Source organism: Mugil cephalus, chromosome 19 (genome assembly GCF_022458985.1).
Source record: "Mugil cephalus isolate CIBA_MC_2020 chromosome 19, CIBA_Mcephalus_1.1, whole genome shotgun sequence".
Lineage (NCBI taxonomy): Eukaryota > Metazoa > Chordata > Actinopteri > Mugiliformes > Mugilidae > Mugil > Mugil cephalus.
Genome location: NC_061788.1, coordinates 19,409,083 through 19,430,093, shown reverse-complemented (window position 1 = coordinate 19,430,093; position 21,011 = coordinate 19,409,083). Strand labels below are relative to the sequence as shown.

The following is a 21,011-nucleotide window of genomic DNA, read 5'->3' as shown; positions in this document are numbered from 1 at the left end:
GGAACCTGGGGCCACACCTCTAGAGGATTGTTAGGTACCAGTGAGGGATAAAGTGCCTGGATCTTTTATTAATTGTTCCCATACAGTCTGTAGACAGCCAATTTGTCAGAAAAGATTGATTCAAATAAACCTTTTGGGGAATAAAATGAAGCAGAACTTTCAAAAAGCAGCATAATACATTTTTCAATTTTTCTTTTTTGTGTGGATAGTGGGACAGTAAAATAACACCAAAGGGCATTCCGCTATATGCTCGCCACATGTTCGGTTCAGCTATATGGAGCTTACTTGCTAAAAACTTCTTCTAGTGCTGGACACAACATTGGTGAAAACTCTGAGACTGAACCTTAGAGTAAACAAGTTGAGGAAAAAATATATACTTAAAGTTTGGTGAAAAAAAGACCATTGTCACTGACTCATTCCATAGATGGATCATTACTACACACGTGCAGTGTTGTTTACCCCTCTGGCCTTGCTCACTTGCTCTAACCTGGCTCCTGGAAATCATGTCTAGATGTTTTGCAAACATAAGACCTGGGTGGATTAAAAATTCATAACATAAAAGTAAAACCCATCCTTATTTGCAGTTTGTGTTGTCCTTTTACACTTTTACAGACTCACAATTATTATCTTTCAGGAAAAGGCTTTTTAGACCGCTGGGGATTCTGACCACCGAGACAACTTGGCAGCAAGACTGAGTGATGGTGCCAAATCCGGCTCTGCTAATACAACCATGCTGGTCACAGATCTCTGAATAACCTCCCACATTTCTAACCGCTGACCAGTCAGAGCTTTGTAAGTGTGATGTATTTAGCCACATATAGTTATATGAAAAAAAAGGGACAAAACTGCAAGCCTGCTGCAGACGTCACTGTATGCTGACACAACAAATGGAGAGATTCCTTCGAACATCATGAAAACTGTTGGCAAATTGCCCTGCAGCTTCCATGTCAACTAAAAACCGCGATTTGTTTCCCTCTTTTAACTTGTTAGGACAAAACGAAAGAATAAATAAGGAGTTTATAATAAGGATGAAAAATAATAGAAACGGATAATTGATTGGTTTCAGTATCACTCTTTTGAAAACAAATGATTTAGAATTCCATATTCTGCATGTTTATCTACAAACACATAGTAAGTAATAACTTAAAAGTCAAATAAATGTACAGTACCCAGGCACAGTTTGTATCTGTCCGTGCTGTGTTAAAAAGTTAACATAAAATAAGACCTTTGCATGAATGGATCCTGCTTACTTTCTGCTGTACCAGTTAAAAGCCTATTTTTTTCTTCAAGTTGGCTGTCTTTGCCATGTTAACCGGGCTCCAAATGGATCCACGGATCCAGAGTCACTACACTGCTGCTGATTGATTTAGTTAGGCCAATAAAATAATCATCCTTTCCACCTTAGTTAGGAGGACGTTCAGTAACATCGCTCTAGAAGCTGCTGCTAAATTTAAAATGAAAGGGGTTTATTAAAAAACAAAACATAAACAAACACTTTTGAGCGGGGATAGCTGTATCCCGAAGATAATAATTATGTCACACAACATGACTCCAGAGTAGCCTGAGATGAAAGCCAAACACTGGTGTTCGTAACAAGGCTCGTGCTCACAGTGGCGGATGGTGTGAGTTGGACTGGGGGGTCAGGATGTAACTGCAAGCGAAGATGAAAGCAGAGGGATGAAAGCTGATGTGGTGCCACGTCTCCACGTCTCAGACCTATTTGGCTTCAACGCAACGTGTAAATTGCCCCCAGAAACTGAGAAGCCAGTCTGACCAAGAGAGACACGTATGCGAAAATGGAGAAAAACAGACCAACACATTCGTTCCTCATCAATATATCTGCAGAGATGCTGGTAGCCATGGAGATGGTCAGTCAACATGTAATCACAATGTGGTACAAAAATAGAACAACTGAGTGAAGGAGAGGGTCTTGTGAAGAACTTATGTTTTCCGATGAATAGATCGCGGTACAGGGATGAGAATCTGATCGCCTCGGCAACCACACAGAAACAACAATTTTAAAGCTGGGTCTATGAGTTTAAGTCGTACTCATGCTTTATTTGAAATGCAAAAACATGCTTTCTCTATCAGCTTTGGACTCAAGGTCTTTCTTTCATGAACATATTAAGATCTATAAAGATGAGGAAGATACCTGTCGTTTCCCTTCAGGTTTTTTGTGTTTTTATCTATGTTTTACAATTCAAATCAATTGACTCAATTCCACCATGCTATTATTCACACAGACGCCTAACAGAACACGAATAAGAAAAGATAATGAAACCTTGAGCCTGCTAATTTGAGGTAGCCACTGAGGCCGCCTGGGTAGAGACTGGAAACGAAGGGAAGAGAAGGAGGAGAAGAGAGCAGCAGGAGGGATGAGATTAATTCATGCATTCATCTGAATGTTGCATTAACACAGCACATAAACATGATACAAACAAGATATCACTGATGCATGTTACATGAGAGATCGATAACGAATAAAACAGAGTGGATAGAGCTACCATTCAAAATATTAATACAACAGTAGTTCTATTACAGGCGAGTTGGCTGGTACAATGTAGGGCTATATTAGGCACCATAAGCTGGTTGGAGAATTGTACATGACTTTCAGGTAGGAATGGATGACTATGAGCAATGAATGGGTCCAGGCACATGGAATGAAGAGAAGGCTGGACAGCTAATAACATGCAACACCCCTGGAGCACACAAAGGGAAGACAACAGAGGATATGCTCAGTGCAAGAGAGAAGAAATCAGACGAGAAAATTCCAGGAAATGCATCTTTAACTTTATGTATTTATTCTCCTTTGTGAGATGAATTACACTCAAAATAACAGTGGAACAGAAGAAAACAGGGCCAGATATAAAACACACACTGTGTTCAAGTGGCACTGGATCATTTACACCAGCGGTGCCCAAATTCTTCCCAGTGGAGGGCCACAGTTGAATCCGGGGTAGGCTCGTGGGCCAAACTGTTAATTCTGCAGTACATTAAGTTAAATATGGGTGTATATAGCATGTATGTGCAAAATAAACACAAGTTAATTTTGAAAAAATTAATGACACTGGTTATTGTGCTTCACATTTACGTTCAAAGATGCTACAGTACAGTGTTCTATACTTATTTAATGCTGCTGTAACCAAAACCTTAGATGTTCCTCATTCACCCGTTATGACACACAGCTGCCTTGCAATGTGCTCGCCTTTTTTTTTTTTTGGCTTCAGTGTCTTACCCAGGGGATTCAGGGCTCAACCTGTTCTACCACCTGAAACCCAGCCACCCATGCACCACAGAGCATGTGGTGTTTACAGCCAACATATTCGGGGAAAATAATGGGTGGTCACCTGTCAAGTTTGCATGCCATGGAAAGATAAAGTGTGACACCATAAAACATTGATTTGGTTTATATGCTTCGTGCTGTGGAGTTAGACTGTTCGACTGAAAACTCCCCTTGCTGTTTCTCAGCAACAGACTCTGTGGTTTGTTGCTGCGGTTCATATCCACGGTAACAGGCACTGAGTCTTAAATTTAGCAGGGCTTGCACTGACATGAATAAATTCTACCTGATTGTCAATCTCACGATTTCGACTTTGTTCAATATGTCAAATGAGTTACAGAACACAATGCGTGACAATGTGAAGTAATGCTCTGTTTTAGACTCAGGTTGGAGATGGTGGGAAAACAGATATTCATGCTCAGTGAAGGAAATTATTTTTTCAATTAAACAGCTGTCAGCTTTGGCAAGCTCTTAAATATGCAAATATGGGTTTTTCATTGATCCATTTGGAAATATAAATAGCTTGATATTTTTGACTTGTTTCTTTTCCACTGTTCACGTTATGTATTTCAATCTGAGCTCTTCTTCACGTAATGGAGGAACCCGAGAGTTCGGAGAAGAAAAGGAAATCTGTGACTTCAGATATTCCTGCGTCACAGCCCAGCAGGGTGAATGTTACAATAGACAGTGATTGGCTGGATCAATCAGCAGGTGGATCTAAAGTCATTTTAAAGTTGTGATCACCTCTTTGTTCACTGTAATTGCACACTGCAGTTCATCCCTCCTGCAGATGCTTGCACTCACAGCTGCCTCCATTGAGAATTGAGAATTGATTTGGTGCAGAATCATACTCGAGCAAAGGCAGTGATATTCAGTTTATGTATTATATCCTTTTATGTCATATTGCTATGGGATATTTAAGGAGGTTACTCTTTGCATTACAGGAAATGCAGCAGGCACTACATTCCACTACAGTCCATAAAAATATATTATAATGCTAAAAACACAACATCTTCTAAAAAGATATTGCCGCAATTACAAAATACTAACTTTCTTTCTTTCTTTCTTTCTTTCTTTCTTTCTTTCTTTCTTTCTTTCTTTCTTTCTTACACGTTGTGTTTGCTAATGTATTGTTGAAAAGGGCAGGTACATCCGTTGTCATGGCGACACTTCCGTCAACCGAACCCCGTTGCTAGGTGAGACGCACTGAGGCTACGGTCCGCGTTGTTGACCGTCACGTCATTTTTAGTCTGGTTTAAACCTTTTTCTCGTTGGTACAATGGCCGAACAGCCGTCACCTGTGGAAAACCAAGTCGGAAAACCTGTAGAGCACAACAGTGCTGAGGAAGAGGTGAGTGAGGTTAGCCACATGCTAAGACAGCAGCCAAACTCAACTAGCTCAAGCTAAGGAAACAAACAATTAATGCAAACTATAACTTCTTTGCTTGGGTCAAATGTATTAATTGGAGTTAGTAACTAAAACAACATAGTGTGTTGTTTTAGTTTTAGTAAATGGTAAACTGTCATTTGCTAACATAACAAATGAGCCACACAACACAATAGAATAAAATAAAATATGTCAGTCATGGAGTCATAAAGATAAAATAAAATGAGATGAGGTAATCCTTTAATTCATCCCACATTTATCAGTGAGACTTGTGGCTGCATTGTGTAGTATATAGTAGTTAAAGGATAAAGTGATTGCATACATATATATACCTTTTGGTATGTACTTACCAGTTCATGAGAAATCATTTCAGAAAAAATCACGGTCAGGTTATATAAATGTAAAGATAGAAAGAGAACTAACATAAAACCCAGTTCATTATTTTTGAAACCTGCCACCAAACTTCCCTACCGCTACAAATATGTACATGTATAATTACTGTAGGTTATTTTCTCCCCCTTTTAAATCTATACCCTGTATGTGCTTTTATTCAGAGAGCCACTGCAGCTCTTGACAAGGAGAGGACAAAAACACATATCCAGAGACATGGGCACAAAGGGATTCTCACAATAGACCCGGAGTCTAAAATGGAGTCTGTCACCACACTGAAAGCAGACTATGTAACTCCGAAGGGTCCAGGGGTGAGGTTGCGTGGTATGTGCCTTTTCTTTCACCAGTCAAAGTAAGAAACTAGTGAGTCTCACATACGGACTGCAATGTTTCAGAAAAAGAACGGTTTTATTCAGGTGGAGGTGTCTTTAGAGAGTGCTAGATTGAAGAGTTCACACGCAGACACTGATGGCCGCTGTGACCTCTTTTTTATTTAGATTCTTTGTGGATCGTTTCTTATGTATGCTCCCTTCATCCCTTTTTTTTTCTATTTCCACGGTTCAGGCATCAGAAGCGAGCTTTTGGAGAAACATATTGCCCAGATGATAAGGTAAATCAACTATGAGCAAGTCTTTTGATGCTGAATAAATAAGTCCTGGAAGTGGTTTGTTTGTGGAAACGAAGAACTCTGCCCTACCATGTCTTGAGGGGAATATGTCGGAGAAAAGTGATGTAATATTTACCCGTCTGGGTTTTGTTTTACTGTTCAATCACAGCTGTAATACCTTTTAAATCAGGTTTTATGGTGTTATTTTAAATTGATGCCAGTCATCCTAATGGTGTTTATAAAGTCTAACCCCACAGATGTGGTTATTAATGTCCGGCACAAGTTAACTCCTCGTAAAGGATACAAAGCATCTTGTCTTCGGTAAAAACAGTAGTAGACAGTGTCTCATCACTCAGTCTAGAGCCGTGCAATAAATTTCATGGTTTTTATAAGAACCCACCAACGCTGCTTGATTACACTGAGTAACTGTCCAGCAAACTGCTCAGAGTTTTCCCACACACCGATTGGTTGCTATGTTAAGAACAATGCTATGAGTTATGACTTAGCACAGCATATATAGTTAAATATCACATCGCTCCCTTTTTACATGCTATATTTACTGTATATGATGACCGGTGAGACGCCGAGTGTCAAGAAATGATATGAAATGAATAATTGATTTCGCCCTACATAGCATCGCTTCACCCACACAGTTGTTTGCATGTATTAGAGCTCTTTTCAGGAGTGTGTGGGCATGAACAGACTGTGCTTGACCGATAGTGTTCTTGTACCTGCTCGGGCTAGACATCTTACACCTTTGCTATTTTTGTGAATGTAGCAGTTACGTAATTGCCACATCGTGTCCTTCACTTGTGTTGTGTCCACGTGTCCGATGCTGCAGTACAGCCGGTCGATATCAAGCAGAGTGGGGCGAGATATGTCGTTTTTTAGGGAGTAATATTTTACCCTTTACAATTCTGTGTCTCCCCTGAATTATTATTTGTTTCTGTAAACACTGGTATATGTAATTCCATAGGGGTTCTGAGCAGTGCCTTTAATCGGTACTATGCTTGTTTCACAGTGAGAAGATTAAGGCTGAAAGGAGCCCACCACCTTCTAAAACTGACTACTGCTCCACAACCAGGACGGATTTCTCTGTTAAGGGGTTTGTGCCCCGTACACCTGAAACAACACAAGTACGTGTGGGTTGAATAGTGGTGACAACAAATATCTGTTGCAAATTGTTAGAAGTATTGGGTTAACTCTATGCCTGACATGTTGCACCAGTTTTGTATTTGGGGGATTTATCCATTTGTTTTCAATTCTTTCTGTTTTGTTTCAACTTCATTTGAATATGTATCCGTTGCGGTGTGACCAGAGGTCGTAAATATTCTTAACATAAAGAGCAGCTGGAGTGTGTTATAAATACAAATTGTTATTTTTTGAACCCTTCCTCATAAAGTACAGAAGGCATTAAAAAGATTTATATGGAACTAGTAAAAAGAAGTTAGCTGTGCAGTATGGGTTACCATGGTGATCTATATTAGAAAGCTGGAAGTGATCCGTGTTAGAAAACTAAATGTCTAGCTAACCCTCACTCCTTTTTCATGATATTGTGTTTGTTTGACTGCTGTGTTTTACAAACTTAATTGCTCCAAACCACCAAGAAATTCAGTTTTACTCATTATTTTTCCTCTACTTTACCTCCTTCTTTCGGTCACATTTATTTGTTTACTTTTTTACCAACAAAATGCAACTGACAGCCTCACAAACAGAGACATGTGACACAAACAAACAAAGCAGAAGACCAAAAATAATTCACATCATAGCAGACCTAAAAAAATTCCTAGAGCAGCAGCTCTTCAGAACAGAATAAAAAAAATCAAAACTAACAAAGCTTTTCACTTGACACCGTGTTCTTGTCTCATTTCCAGGTTCATGATTATAAAACCGACCAGGCCATTACATTTTGGAGTGAAAACTGCAAGCAGATACAGGTGTGCCTCATGCTTTTGTCTGTTCGGGCATACAGTCTGTGGTTATATTATATATTTTTGCCTGTGTTAACACATAATCTCATCTTCTTTTAAGGATTTATTTATTGGACAAAAGACGTGAACTCTGGACCGTTTCAGTCACTTTCTCTGTCTGATGAGAACACTTAGGACTGTTGTCTGTCTGTGTTTAGTGTCTGAGCAGCAAGTTTTTGTTCCTCTTTAAAAATAACATACGGTCACTAATGGCATTATATCATACATTAGAAGTGTTTGCAACAACAGCAGCAGCTTGCACTTATCTGCCAAGCTCCGAAGGAACATCATTATGCTCTGAATTCAAAAGCTCTTTCCATCATTATTAGCATTATTATTATTATCATTAATATTAGCATTATTATTATTATTATTGTTAGCATTAGAGTTAGTATTATTGGTAGCATTATAATAATCATTATTGTTATGTGCAATGTTATATCTTCAGTAGCATGTAAGAAGAAGATCACTGTTGAGATGATTTGTGATTTGTGTCATAGGGTGTGACCCCCATAAAGACCTTGAATGCACCATTCAGGAAGTCAGCCCTGTTCAGCACACCCATCAGTGAGCGGCTAGATGAGATCGAGCTCCCACCTGACAACTGAGGCAGTATGTCTGACTATCGTTACACTACCTCATTACTTGCTCATGTTAAAAGTTACAGTCTACAGTTAGATTCTCTCTCCTAAATTTTTGTTTTTGTTTTTACAGTGGTCTTGCATGGACTTTGATATCTGCAGCCAGACTGCCACTCAGTCTAAAAGCTCACGAAATCTAAAAATCAGCTCAACTTTTTAGTTTCTGTCGTGACAAATGGTATAGAGATGTTTATTGAAAATGGGATGACTGACCTCAGTGGTACTACTGCCTGAAGAAAACAACAAGTAAATTAATGACATGAATCAGTGTCATGAAAAACAGAGACCATAATAAACTGAGATTTGAATTTAATAAAAGACATGAACAGGTTAATGCTCAATGGATTTCATTTATTTCAGAAACTTTTGCCTGTGTAGCCCTGTGGCTCTTGATTTTTTTTCATACAGAGATTAAAATGTTTATGTTGGTAATAAATAACAGTTCATGAAGTGTAAATATGTTGGAAAATGTTGGATTATAACATGTTAAAATACAGTCATATGCAGTTAAAAGTCAGAGATTAAAGGGTGGTGTTGGTTTCAAAAAGAAAAAAACTGTTCACATTGGTTGTTGGCACAAATGGCAGACCACGTTTGTTTGTGGGCCAGTGAAGCATCTTTTCATTCTCTCATCTCCGTAACGTTAGTCCTTAACCAATCCGGGCCTCACCTTGTTCAGGTAGGAGGGGCTTAGCGTCACCTACCTGCCGCAGCAAAGTTAGCAACCGCAGCTGCTTTATCGGCATCTGAGTAGGAAAGCTGTATGCTGAAAAAATAAAGTAAACCCCCATAACTTCCAGGACTGACGGAGAGTCGTCTTGTGCTTCGTGAGCGTGGACTCTGAGAATATGCCAGAGGTAAATTCATGTATTTTGGTGCTGTTGCTTGAAATGTGTAAAAAAAAACAAGCTGAATTGCTAATCGATGCTGGCCTTTAGCTTAGCCGGGTCATAAGCTTTCACGCTGTTAATTTTGCATTGCAGCTAGCAATTGCTAATTTGCGTAGGACATGTTGTGGGGTTTTCGCTATGAATTAGCCTATACAGTAGCTTATTTACCTAGAGGACTTATGTGATTCAGGACTGGACATTTGCCATAGGACGGAGAGCCCTGGACCATTCAGAGAGACTGTAGCTGCTGTACTTGAACGTGGTTCCCCGCACCGTGTTGCCGCACGCTCCCTTGCCGCTGAAACTGCGCCTTGCCTTTTGCCTTTCCCCCCCCACATCTTCATGTCAGACTGTGTTGGACTCGTGAGTCCACCTTTCACACTTTGCACGTGCTTTTGTTTGCGTTGGTTAAAGCCAGTGAAGCGGCCATTTGTTTCCGGCCTCCCCACTCACAAGCATCGACTGGGTCTGCAACGTGTTTATTTTATTTGCATTTAATAGCCCGGTGTGAATGTGTGTGTGGGTGTGGGCTATGGACATTTGAGTCAACCTGGTTATTTTAGTTTATTTTACATTTTCCATTTTGAGTTCATCAGGGATCTTTGTTGGGTCAACCAGAGTGTTGTTATTAGTGCATACCTAAAGGTCAACAGTGAACCAGTTAACTAATTTACTAACTAATAACTAATTCCTAACCTTGTAATAAATCATTCTTGTTGTTTCAACTAAATCCTGTGTTGTAATTACAAAGGTGAAGGTTAAAGTGAACTTCTGTTTTAAAGATTTTGTGTTTACTTCTTGGATATTATTGGAGGCACCGCCACGTTAGTGGTACATAGCGCCATTTCCAGACGAACTCAGGCCCCGTCCAATTGTACTAGAACAACACACCCCATTGTCAATCGGTATTCATTAGCTACACGGAACTGGGGTTACACCTGTATGTTGGATTTCTTAAAAATATTAGAATTATTCTCTTTATTATTCTCTTTGTTTTTCTCATCTTGTGCTTAGTACTTACACCCAAATGGACCGTAGGCATGTTGTAAGCTGACAGGCACCTTCCTAGAAGTGTAACCACATTTGCAAGGAAGGACAGAACTCACACTACGTACTTCCACCTCAATTTGTCAAATCGTTATACACTGCAAAATATCCAACATTTTTCTCTTTTGTGCACGACGGTAATTGTAGTCAAAGTAACTGCTCCACACTGCTGACTAGCTCCTTGGGAGAGTGATTAGCCAGGAAGCCAGCCAGTCATTCATTCATTCATTTTCTGTAACTGCTTGTCCTCCAGAGACTCACCTGGACAGGTCTCCAGTCTGTCACAGGGCGAACACAGGGAGACAGACAACCATTCACACTCACACCTACGTCCAATTCACATCTGTTAATGGAGTCAAACCCAGAACCTTCTTGCTGTGAGGCATCAGTGCTAACCACCACACACTGGTTGGTTGTAGGATTAATACAGAACACCACACAAATGGAAATGTTCACAAGAATGAAGGGCACTCGTGCAGGTTTTATTGTAGACTCTGTATAGATTTGACAGTAGTAAGCTTCAATGCCGTGAGTTTTCTTGTCCAGATAATCCTGACTGTCCCCTGTCTTTCAGCCAGTCCATCGTTTTTCTAATGTCATTTCGAATTGCAGCTTGTTCAAATTTGCATGTATTGGAATCAGACTGTAAGAGCAGCAAATGTGAGATTTATCTTTATGGCAGAAGGTTGCTGGGCATTGCAGTGATGTTTACTAAATGACCCATGTGATGGAGTACATTAGTTCCAGAAACTCTACTTTCTCTTCCTCGCATCCATTTGTCTGTGTAAGTGAACTGCCTTTCAAAAGATTTACTAGTAGGCCCATAAAATTGTGTTAGTACTTGTATTTCAATTTAAGGTTATTTTGTTATTCAGTCAGAAACACTTCTGTCGAGGAACTGACTGCTTATGCTGAATGGTTATAATGCTCTCTCAGCAAGTGAAAGCAACAACAAAGACTCTTGTGGGAAGAACTAGCCTCCCCTGAACACATCTTAGCTTAACATTGTATAAAGTGCAGCGCATGAAATTATTGTCAGTGTCAGTTTATATTTGAACCACATTTAATCACCACAAATGTTGACCAAAGTGCTGCACAGAGTGGTCAGAGAGGAGGACAGACGTTCTTGTTATTTGTCTTCACACTTCTTTTTGATGATGACATTTAAGCCAGAGGCAATAATACCAAACAGACACCAGCAATAGTCGTAAATCGGCCTTGGGCTGGGATAGAACTCGGCCTGTGACCCTGCAAAGTATACAGCGTGTTTCTTTGATGGATGGGGTGTTGGAACTCAATCCAGGACTTGTCACTGAAACTCTGGATTATTTCTTATTTTTCAGTGTCACATCGGCTTCAGTACTTTTTGTACCTGCGCCTGGCTGCTGTTTCTCCTCCTGCTGCCTGCTCCCGGCAGTTTGTTTACAGGCTCAGTTCATATTTATCTATAAGTTCTCTGTTGCCTTGTGCAACCTATGATTATTTCAATCAGATGGCGCTGAGCAACAAAAAGGCACACTATTCGCCCACGCCCGGTAAATGTCTCGCAATTGTCCTTGAGGGGAACGAGAAGAAATATAGCTCAGAGGAATGCCCCTTCACCCTTACAGGGACGTGTTCTCGCACGCCAGCGGCACGCACATGTGAAACAATGCATCACGGGGATTCAAGACGGTGTACAGCACAGGCTCATATGTGCTCTGTCAATCAGAGGACAATTCTGGGCTGTGCTGATCCTTTCTGCGCTTTCAGCAGGGATTAGTAGGCGGTAGCTATGGCGACAAGTAATTTTAGCTTACATTTATGCAGCTTTTCTCTCCAAACATTTCATTATCTCACAGGATGATACAGGAAAACCAATTGCCTCTGGAACACGGGACGCGGGGAGTAGATTTGTACTTAACATATCAAATCAAATGCAGTACAGCTGTTTCCATTTTTGTTTTCTACTCCGTTCTACTGTAGTGTTTGTGTGTGTCACTATGCCGTATTGATTTTAATAGCTACGGGCCCCTCTCTGATGAACCCTCACAGGAACCAGAGAGGTCGTTTTCAGGCCAGAGGACACGTTTTAGATGTCCTGGTTGCACACATTTCACAAGGTCCTAAAAGGTTCTAAAATGTCTGCTTTTCAGACGGTTTCTCCATAGTCTATGCCCCTGCTCAGTTAAGGAGTTCCCTTCTATTTGTTTATCGTGATGGATTTGATTGTTTTGCATTTTGATGATTCATAATCTACTGAATGGAGATGTCTTTTATGTGAATCTACCAGTGTGTTCTCACCGCTTACACGCAGTCAACAGAGGATTTTTATAACCGTTTGACCGTTCGCCGAATGCTCAGACAAGGCTTTGTACTTGAAGGTCTCGGGCTGACTAAAAAAAGGAAAAGGCATAAAAAATAACAGGATGACAAGATGATAGCCCGGTCAGTCGACAGGACGGTTCAGCAAAGACCTTCACTCTGGCAGCGTGTCACCGCGAGGAAGTGGGCGGCAATTACGGCCGTGCAGGAGGGGAAGGCGCTCTCCTGCAGAGATGAGAAGACACGCACAAACCGATACATGCCCATGCCCCTATCCTGAAAACTGATAATGAGCATCTAATGAGCAGTGATGTCATGACAACAGAAACACAGCTGCCTGCTACTGACTCGCTTTTCTCCACCTCTTCCCTTATCAGTCAGCAACTGCTTGCTGTTAATTAGGATGCAGATACACGATGCTCTGTTTTTCTGAGGAACGCTTGTTGTATTTTAAACAACAATAACGCATTAGTGCAAATGGAACATAAAGTAATATATCTAAGAGAAGGAAAAGCACGTGGCTGTTGTTTAACAGAAGATGAAAATAGAAAAATGAACTCTTCAAGGTGCAGCTAAATCTCAGCAGATGTTCCTAAAAAGGTTAAACTCCTCATGCCGCCCCTTCTGTAAAAATGCCTGGTACACTTTCCGCCTTTTAAGTGTGCAACCCTAGAGGGACGTCCAATATGTCTGGGGGACGGCGCAAGGTCATTTATAAATTCTTTCTGGGTTAAAAACTGGAGGAAAACATTTGGGCGAGTATCGTCAGGAGAATATGGCCCAGATACATTTGCACATGCACATGTTGGATGGTGATGATGGCGAAAGTAAATTTGATGCGGTCATTAGGGCTCTTTTAGGCTTTTCTTGTGTTACACCCTTCGTGGAGGCAAAGATCAATACCTGGCCACAAATGACAACCCCTCCAAAAATATAAACACGCTGCCTGCTCTGTAAATGGAAAAAGAGTGTTTTCCTCAGTTTATTGAACAAAATATTTTACAGTATCTTGGATATACATATATACATATTATCTGGTATTGTGTTACATGGTAGATGAAACCCTGCAGCGACATTGATTGCAACGTTGTGCCTCCAAACTTCAATGGACGTTTCAAGGAACTAGTAAATACATCTGACTTCCAAACACAGTATACAAATCTTAATATAGAAAGCACAAAAAATAAGAATTTATCAGTGAAAAGTACGCACTCTTAGGACAGAAATTCTTCATACAAAACAACTTTTACATTTTTTTTTCTTTTTTTTTGCAGTTACAGTTTACAGGTAATAAATATACCTGGAATTCCCTCCGTTTTAGTCTTATGGTGTTGTTGATCTTTCCTCTGCAGGGAGGGAAATCACCATTAAGGACTTATTCTAGAACAAATAAAGTAGTGGCTCGGCCACTGGAGCTTCTGCTGTCGTCTCCTCTGCTGCTGCTGCCACATCATCAGCAGGCCTCTCAGATAACATACACATCAGTCTTCTCCCCAAGAAGCCAATACGTTCTCATTTTGCCTTTGCCCTGAAAAACAGAAATCAATAGGTTCATCAGTGGAGATGGAGCGGAGGTGGAGCGGAGGTGGGGCGGGTGGGCGGTGATCTCCTCTGTTAGGCTGCCCTTCATTTAAGGGTGACAAGCACACAGTGGGTGATCTTCTCCACAAAAGACGCGTTAGGCATACACGAATGCTACCGCTGAATCTTGTCACCGAAAGGTCAACATGTACTTCATGGAGAGGAAATTATATTCAATTATTCAACAATACTGACTCTAGAAGCTAATTCTGTTCTGTTCTTTTCCTTCAGATTGTATGATTGTTTACCTCCTTGTGGGTTCCTCCTCCATTAGTTTCACTATTAGTCTTGTCAAGCCCTCAGCCCGTGTGTGTGTAAATATCTTCCTGCTTTTCCCTTTGTCAAGTCGCCTGTTGAGTCACCTGCTTGTTTCTGTACCCTTGTGTTTTTGTTCAGCTCCTTGTCATTACTTTTGTTTCCTCTTCCTGCCTCCCTATATGTCTGTATTTGGTTACTACCTCCTAGCTACACATCAGTACATAAATAGAACATAAACTCCTCTTTCCCATGCTGTTATAATCTTCCTCTGAGGACATAGTTTCACTGATTTTACTGAGCTAACAAACTAAATAATCAAACAATAATCAGGCCGATCTATAGGTTGTGGACTTAGGTCTATTGGCAAATCTGATTCTCTCTCTATATATTTGATTTATGGGATTTCCTACTACTACTCTTCTAAAGCCACAATATATTTGTTTCACCTTGTTTTGTGTCCATATGACTTGTTCTGGCAGAAACGTCTGCAGTGTGGGGACACATTATTTAGCCCGTTCTTACCTTCATTTCTACATCTCCCCGTAACTGGAGGTCAAAGTAACCGAACTCATCCAGCACTTCTTTGGTGGCTGAGGAAAGGTGAATCTTTAAGGCTGCAAGACAAAACAAGAGCACAGCAAACTGAATAATGTGAATGGGGAATAACTCTTAAAGTCTGAAACACCACTGCAAGTGCTTCAATCTCAATCCTGACGAGCAAAGCGCGGCGGAAGATGAGCCCGTCAGACGCCAGCAGCTGAACTGCTAACGGTGAGGAAAACCTGTATTGTTTTTGTCCAATTAATGCACACAGTGCAGAGATATGAGACGATATGAGATGCCTCCCTGCGAGGCTTTGAGCTGCACGCTTTATCGCTGGCTAAGGGCCCTCAGCTGTAAGTGCTATCAATTATTTACCAGAGGAGGCACAATACAGGAAGCGACTCAGTAGTTAATCAATAACATCTGATGATCCGCTCGCAAAACGTCCAACCACGGTTCCATGACACAAGTTCCTGCCACTGCCAGTTAAGAACAGAATTGTCAGGGCTGGAAGGCATTGGACTGGCAGGTCATTACGCCTAGTATTCACTTGAGAGTGAGTGTTTCCATCAACTTACTTAAGGAAAGATGGGGAAGGAACCCTTGCACCGTTGGCTTCTTCTTTTATTACCATGAACACACATGATCAATGTGCCGATCCCACATACACCAAACGAGTATTGATCCTAAGCTAAAAATAGCCCAGGACAGCTGGAATCTTTATTCATCAAGACTAGTTGAGACTGTCAGTACATTTTAAATGAGAGGAATTGTTTCAGCACTCTTATGTGGTAATGGAGTACAGTTACGTCTGCCGCTTCGTATAAATAACCAACCTGAATGTACATATACAGGATATAGCTCAAGAATAAGTCCTATTAAACTCTAAATGACAGTAAATAATGAGGATGGATAGTTTTGTGTAAAACGTGTTTTTCTCTTGGATATAATGTCACAAGACAGAATGAAAACCCTTCACAGTGCCACTCACCCTCTCCATTGGACTCCATCCGGGATGCCGTGTTGACAGTATCTCCAAACAAACAGTATCTGGGCATTTTCAACCCAACCACGCCAGCACACACCGGACCTGTAAAGAAACAAGCTAAATATAGTCACGCTTGACAGCAGAAAAGAACATTCGTACGCGCAACGCGAGGAGCTGCTGTCACCACACAATCGCTCCGGTGAAAGGGGTTGTTGAAGTGGAAGGCAGAGGTCTGAGCCAATCGGAAACTGTGCTTTAAATGAGTTTCACAATGCTTAGCGGCAGCCTACGCGCGCGAGTACATTCCTGTTTAATGTCAAGTATCTGAATAAGAGTGTAAGCAGAGCTGCTATGAGCTAACGGAGTCTAAATACTGCGTCCGAAGCCTCTTGTAAATTACGTCAGACTAAACGGTGCAGACAGATGATGACAAAACATCCTGAGTGTTTATGTCCAGTCTGCATGTGGATATCGAGAAGTGGGAAGTCACAAATCACCACTGCTGCTCTCTAGGTACACCAGCCGGCAACCAACAACACTTGGTCAGTTTGGAGGCTGTAGTGTGATCTGCCATTGAACTGTACTGTGCTATTCTTAAAGATCTTTAGCAAGACAAAATTTTGACAAAATCAGAAACACCTCTCTGCAACATACGAAACACAATCTTTGGCAAGCCGGGGTTGAACTTGATTCATGCTCGCTATGATTCCAGGGACTCTGGGAACAGTATTATGCAGTTACGCATAATTAAGGGTGTGGCTTCTTTGAGTGACAGGTGGTCTCAAGTTGCTAGATGCCTTCCATGGGGTCACCTGCCCGCCTCAGCTCCAATCACACTCCACCTCTGCCAGGATACAGAGGGTCAGTGACACCCTACACACCACTCTTCACATCCTATGTAAGTTCACATAAACAAAGTGTTCTCTCTCTCTTTTTTTTTTAACTCAAAAAAGTCCCCTCTCTGGGACATTCAGAAGTTGACAGAGTCAAAGGAGAGTTAATAATAGACATCCTCTTGGGCCAGAGTGGGAAAAATAGACACATCACTGAACTAGTTAGGGTCTACACCCACCAAGTTGGAATTTCCATTCAGTGATCCGATGGTGAAGGTTTTTAATAAAAGTATAACAAATATTACCAGTTTAGACACACTTTCTCGTTCAATTTAATGAGAAAGTGTGTCCAAACGTTTGACTGGTAGTGTATACTATACTGTTGCGTATGATTCCTGTGACATGCCGTCGTCACTTAGAGACCATTTTTACAGATGAACACGGGAGCCAGAGAAAGGAGAAACCCCCTGTCCTGGTTGTCATCCAGAGAGTGGAAGGAAATAAATAAAGAAAGAACTTTTGTCATAATTTGTGTGGCCAAAAACGTGAGACTGCAGTGACCTGACCTTTGACCACTGAAACGTAATAAACTCATCCTTGAGTCCACTCGGACATTAATGCTAAATTTGAAATCCCAAGAAAAGGATGAACCTACGAACAGCGTTAAAACATGATGCCTCTTGGGAAGGCCTGTCTCTGCCTCAGAGGCATAAAAATAGCGAAAGAAGAATGGCCTCGAAAACGGGGACGAGCGTGAATGAGATCGATGCAGCTGTTGTAAGTGGACGCACTGTACCTACTCGTCAATTGTTGCAAGCAGTGTTCTCTCCCTGCCAGAAAATGAGGAACACTCAGCAGAAAAGTGCACCCAAAAGAAAATAAATGATGGGGCTTGGTCCATCTGTGCTTCGCTCATCTCGGTGCAGACTTCCACAGTTCCAGATCAGACTCACCTGTGTGTATGCCTATCCTGAGCCTCAGCTGGTCGTTGGGTCTGTGTCGGATCTTGAACGTTTTGACCTGCTCGAGCAGGGCCAGCGACATCCCGGCGATCTCTCTGGCATGGAGTTTCCCGTTTCGCACCGGCAGCCCGGACACCACCATGTAGGCGTCACCAATGGTCTCCACCTGTGGGAGAGAAGACATTGCGTTTCTTATCATTTTACAGGCAGACATCCCAGCATATGTGTAGTCAAACCCAAACAACGTGATAAACTCACTGATTATCCCGACTTACCTTGTACACGTCAAAGTTATCGATGATTGCATCAAAACATGTGTACAGATCATTGAGCAATGTGACGACCTGTAGAGAGAAAGAGGAACAGATTGAAGGTTTGTGTGTTTTTTTTTTTTTTAGCTTACATGTATAGGAAAGTAGGAATGAAAAACGTAAAAGCACACACTGTAAATCCAACATTAGACATGCAGTGTTTTGTATTTGTTAAACGGCTGACAGACTGAGAGACTAGTGTCTGCAAAACCTCACAGTCACTAGCGTTATATCTCATGCTGGATGACGGCCCGATGAGGCTTACTGACAAACACATTTACAAGATCATGGATCACACCCACAGATGGAACTTACAAACACAATCTGTGTCAGGTTTAGAGAACTGTATCAGCTGGTGCTAGCTACAGCGTAGCAGCAGTGCCAGCACTTGACTGATCTAATCACTAATATGTACTATGAATGTTGAATGTTAATTTTTTTCTGAACTAAAGCTAAAATAAAATCCATGGCTCCATTATTTATCACTGCTTATAGTTAGAGGATTGTAGGGGTGCTGGAGTTGTTCCAAGCTGACACTCGGCGACTACCGGGGTTCACTCTAGACAGGTCACAAGTATATGACAGGACAAACAGAGTAATGACCAACACCTATGGCCAATTTAGAATCACCAATTAGTCTGACAAGCATGTCTTTGGTGTGTGGGAAGAAGCCGCACCACCTGGAGAAAACCCACTCCTCACTCCTCTTAATCAAACCCGAGTTATTTTGTTCTGTATCTGTGATGGACCTGGATCTAAATTGGCAAATATTAACTCACATTCCACATTGCAAATGAGGTACATTTGGTTAGTATCAACAAAGACTAAAAAAAAATGACTAAATCAAAAAATGTCACACTAGATTTAAAAACTCATATGGCATTAAATGCACAAAAATACTATAAAAGAAATACTGAAAATGTACACATTTATCAATTCATCAGACGTGGAAGGTGTTCCTGTTTAAGTTTGCTTCTGCTTTGCATTAATTCTGAATAATTCACATCCATTCAATTCAGTTACTGTTTCATTCATATTGGCTTTATTTGGAACTCACATTTATCTCCTCAAATTTTTTTTTTATTTATGTCTGTTGATCATTTTTTTTCTACACAGTTCTGGTTTATTACTTAAATTAGAGGGAATGTTACATCGTGGGATGTTTCACAACGTTTCACACTACACTGCATTTCTGGGCTGGAGGATACAGCTGACTGCATTATACTTCAAAATCTTAGGCGGGCTGACTGTGGGTGCAGGCGCATCCATCATGTGTTCACACACACAGTACTTTAGGGTGGATGATGGAACTCAGGAATGCTGTACAGTGTTTTGAAAGTGGCTGTTTGGGTACATGGAGGACCTCTGCAATTACAGGTCGAGACGAGGTGAAGCCTTTGATTGGCTGCGGGTTTCTAGAACTGTGTGTGACCCGACAGGAACACTGCAGACACTATTTAGGACTGGAAGAAAAGGACTGTTACCTCGTCCTTGTTGCGGATGTTAAGACCTTTTTTTTAACCCGATATGTAAATATTTCAGGAATGGTTCTTTATGAAGTGAGAATGCTGCTGTACAACCAGATAACTAGACAGTGTAGTACAAACAGACAATGAATGACAATAAATGTGCAATAAAATGATGTCATAGAAATAGAAATGATAAACCTGTTTATATTATTAACGGCTTCTATTAATCAAACCATACTCAGTTATTTGAGAGATTTGTGTAAGAACTGTTTCCTGAACTTGGATGCATTTAATTGCAGGAAACAGCAGTTCTGCACGTTTTTGAAGATTTTGAAGGCCCTTCTATTACTAGCATCAAAGTACTAGATATTATTTATTTTTCTGTGATCGTTTCCTTCCGTACATCTTGAAAATAAAAACGTGACGAAGATGAGTTTGTCCTTGAGTTGATAGCGTTTCACCTCAGCGTGTGAGATTGGCCATTAGCACTTGAGACCCTTTGCCAGATGATGTTTTTACTCTAGAAGCCTTAGTATTGAAGTGAGCGTGAGATATCATGCGGTCGCATAATGTGACTCAACGCTGCGGCAACGTACTCTTCCATCCAACAACTGTACTATTCTGAGTCGCAACCCTTGTGTGGGAACGCACACTGTGGGAACTATGAGACATTCTGTAGGTAGAGACCTGATACTGGTGAGTGCTTTCATGCCTGACTAGAGAAGGAGAATTCACCGAAAATGTGATCACAATCGCTGGTATTGAAAAGTATTTCAAATTAGCTGGGGAGATGCTGAGGTAAGTCAGAAAATGAGAACTTGTTACTTAAAGTCTTTGGGAATGTGAAGAAGTTACAGATGCAGTTCAGCGCTGATAGCTGCCTACCTGTAGCGGCGTGCTCTCGGCAGACATGGACGTGAAGCCCACGATGTCGCTGAAGTAAATCGTGACGCTGTCGAAGGCCTCTGCCTGCACCATCTCCCCTCTTTTTAGCTGCTCTGCTACTGAACTGCACACAGAGAGAGAGACATGAGGTCAGGCTGCCGCAAATCAAGGGATACGGTCAGAAAAAAACAAGGGTGGAGCAGAAGAAACAAAAACAAGTTGTTTTTTTGTTGCTGATTATCAGGTTTGACTAAAGATTTGAATTTCTAAAACTGCATTACACGACGCCTTATGTACACATTCGACCAAAAGGCGCCCCAGCAGAAGTCAGTTTATCTAATTGACAAGTGTGGTGAGAAACGATGCCTGTCTTTCTCTCAGGCCTCTCTCTGGTCTGTCTGGCTTTGATGGGAGTAACAGAGGATAAATGGGTGAGAAAGAAAGTTGCGCCTGTGGTTTATCCAAACGCCTCAGCTCACTATCTTGTCTGTTCTACTGTCTCGCCTTAATGAGCAGTTTGCCTGTCAGCCATCTCCATTCCCTTTCATCTGCAGTGAGATCGCACCACGGGGAAATGTGTAACAGTTAATAAAACACAGTGTTGGGAGGAATTCTGGCTCTTTAATTAATACGAGGATTTAGCGCAGCCGGCGAATTGTGACGAG

At 41.2% G+C, this 21,011-nt stretch overlaps 2 protein-coding genes across 2 annotated transcripts in view; one reads left to right on the top strand and one right to left on the bottom strand.

The window, feature by feature from the left end:
• Window positions 1-4,459: 4,459 nt before the first annotated feature.
• Window positions 4,460-8,604, top strand: spag8 (sperm associated antigen 8). The gene is made up of 7 exons (XM_047570162.1): window positions 4,460-4,631; window positions 5,222-5,381; window positions 5,622-5,667; window positions 6,686-6,800; window positions 7,539-7,601; window positions 8,135-8,246; window positions 8,349-8,604. Exons 1-6 carry the CDS (start codon window positions 4,560-4,562, stop codon window positions 8,240-8,242), a joined length of 564 nt encoding a protein of 187 aa, XP_047426118.1. The 5' UTR covers window positions 4,460-4,559; the 3' UTR covers window positions 8,243-8,246; window positions 8,349-8,604.
• Window positions 8,605-13,470: 4,866 nt separating this feature from the next.
• npr2 (natriuretic peptide receptor 2) overlaps window positions 13,471-21,011 on the bottom strand; it is a 58,285-nt gene continuing 50,744 nt past the window's right edge. Inside the window, exons 17-22 of the mRNA XM_047569772.1 lie at window positions 20,347-20,470; window positions 17,957-18,025; window positions 17,673-17,847; window positions 15,890-15,988; window positions 14,878-14,969; window positions 13,471-14,044 (exon numbers count right to left, since the gene is read on the bottom strand). Coding sequence (XP_047425728.1) covers window positions 13,982-14,044; window positions 14,878-14,969; window positions 15,890-15,988; window positions 17,673-17,847; window positions 17,957-18,025; window positions 20,347-20,470 — 622 coding nt within the window. The 3' untranslated portion in view covers window positions 13,471-13,981. The remainder of the gene's footprint in view (window positions 14,045-14,877; window positions 14,970-15,889; window positions 15,989-17,672; window positions 17,848-17,956; window positions 18,026-20,346; window positions 20,471-21,011) is intronic.

Bases quoted from the DNA above. Each gene is read 5' to 3' on its own strand.
- spag8 (XM_047570162.1), top strand. From the start codon at position 4,560: ATGGCCGAACAGCCGTCACCTGTGGAAAACCAAGTCGGAAAACCTGTA. The intron at 5,382-5,621 runs GTATGTGCCTTT...TCCACGGTTCAG, and splicing joins TCCAGGGGTGAGGTTGCGTG to GCATCAGAAGCGAGCTTTTG. The intron at 7,602-8,134 runs GTGTGCCTCATG...TTTGTGTCATAG, and splicing joins AAAACTGCAAGCAGATACAG to GGTGTGACCCCCATAAAGAC.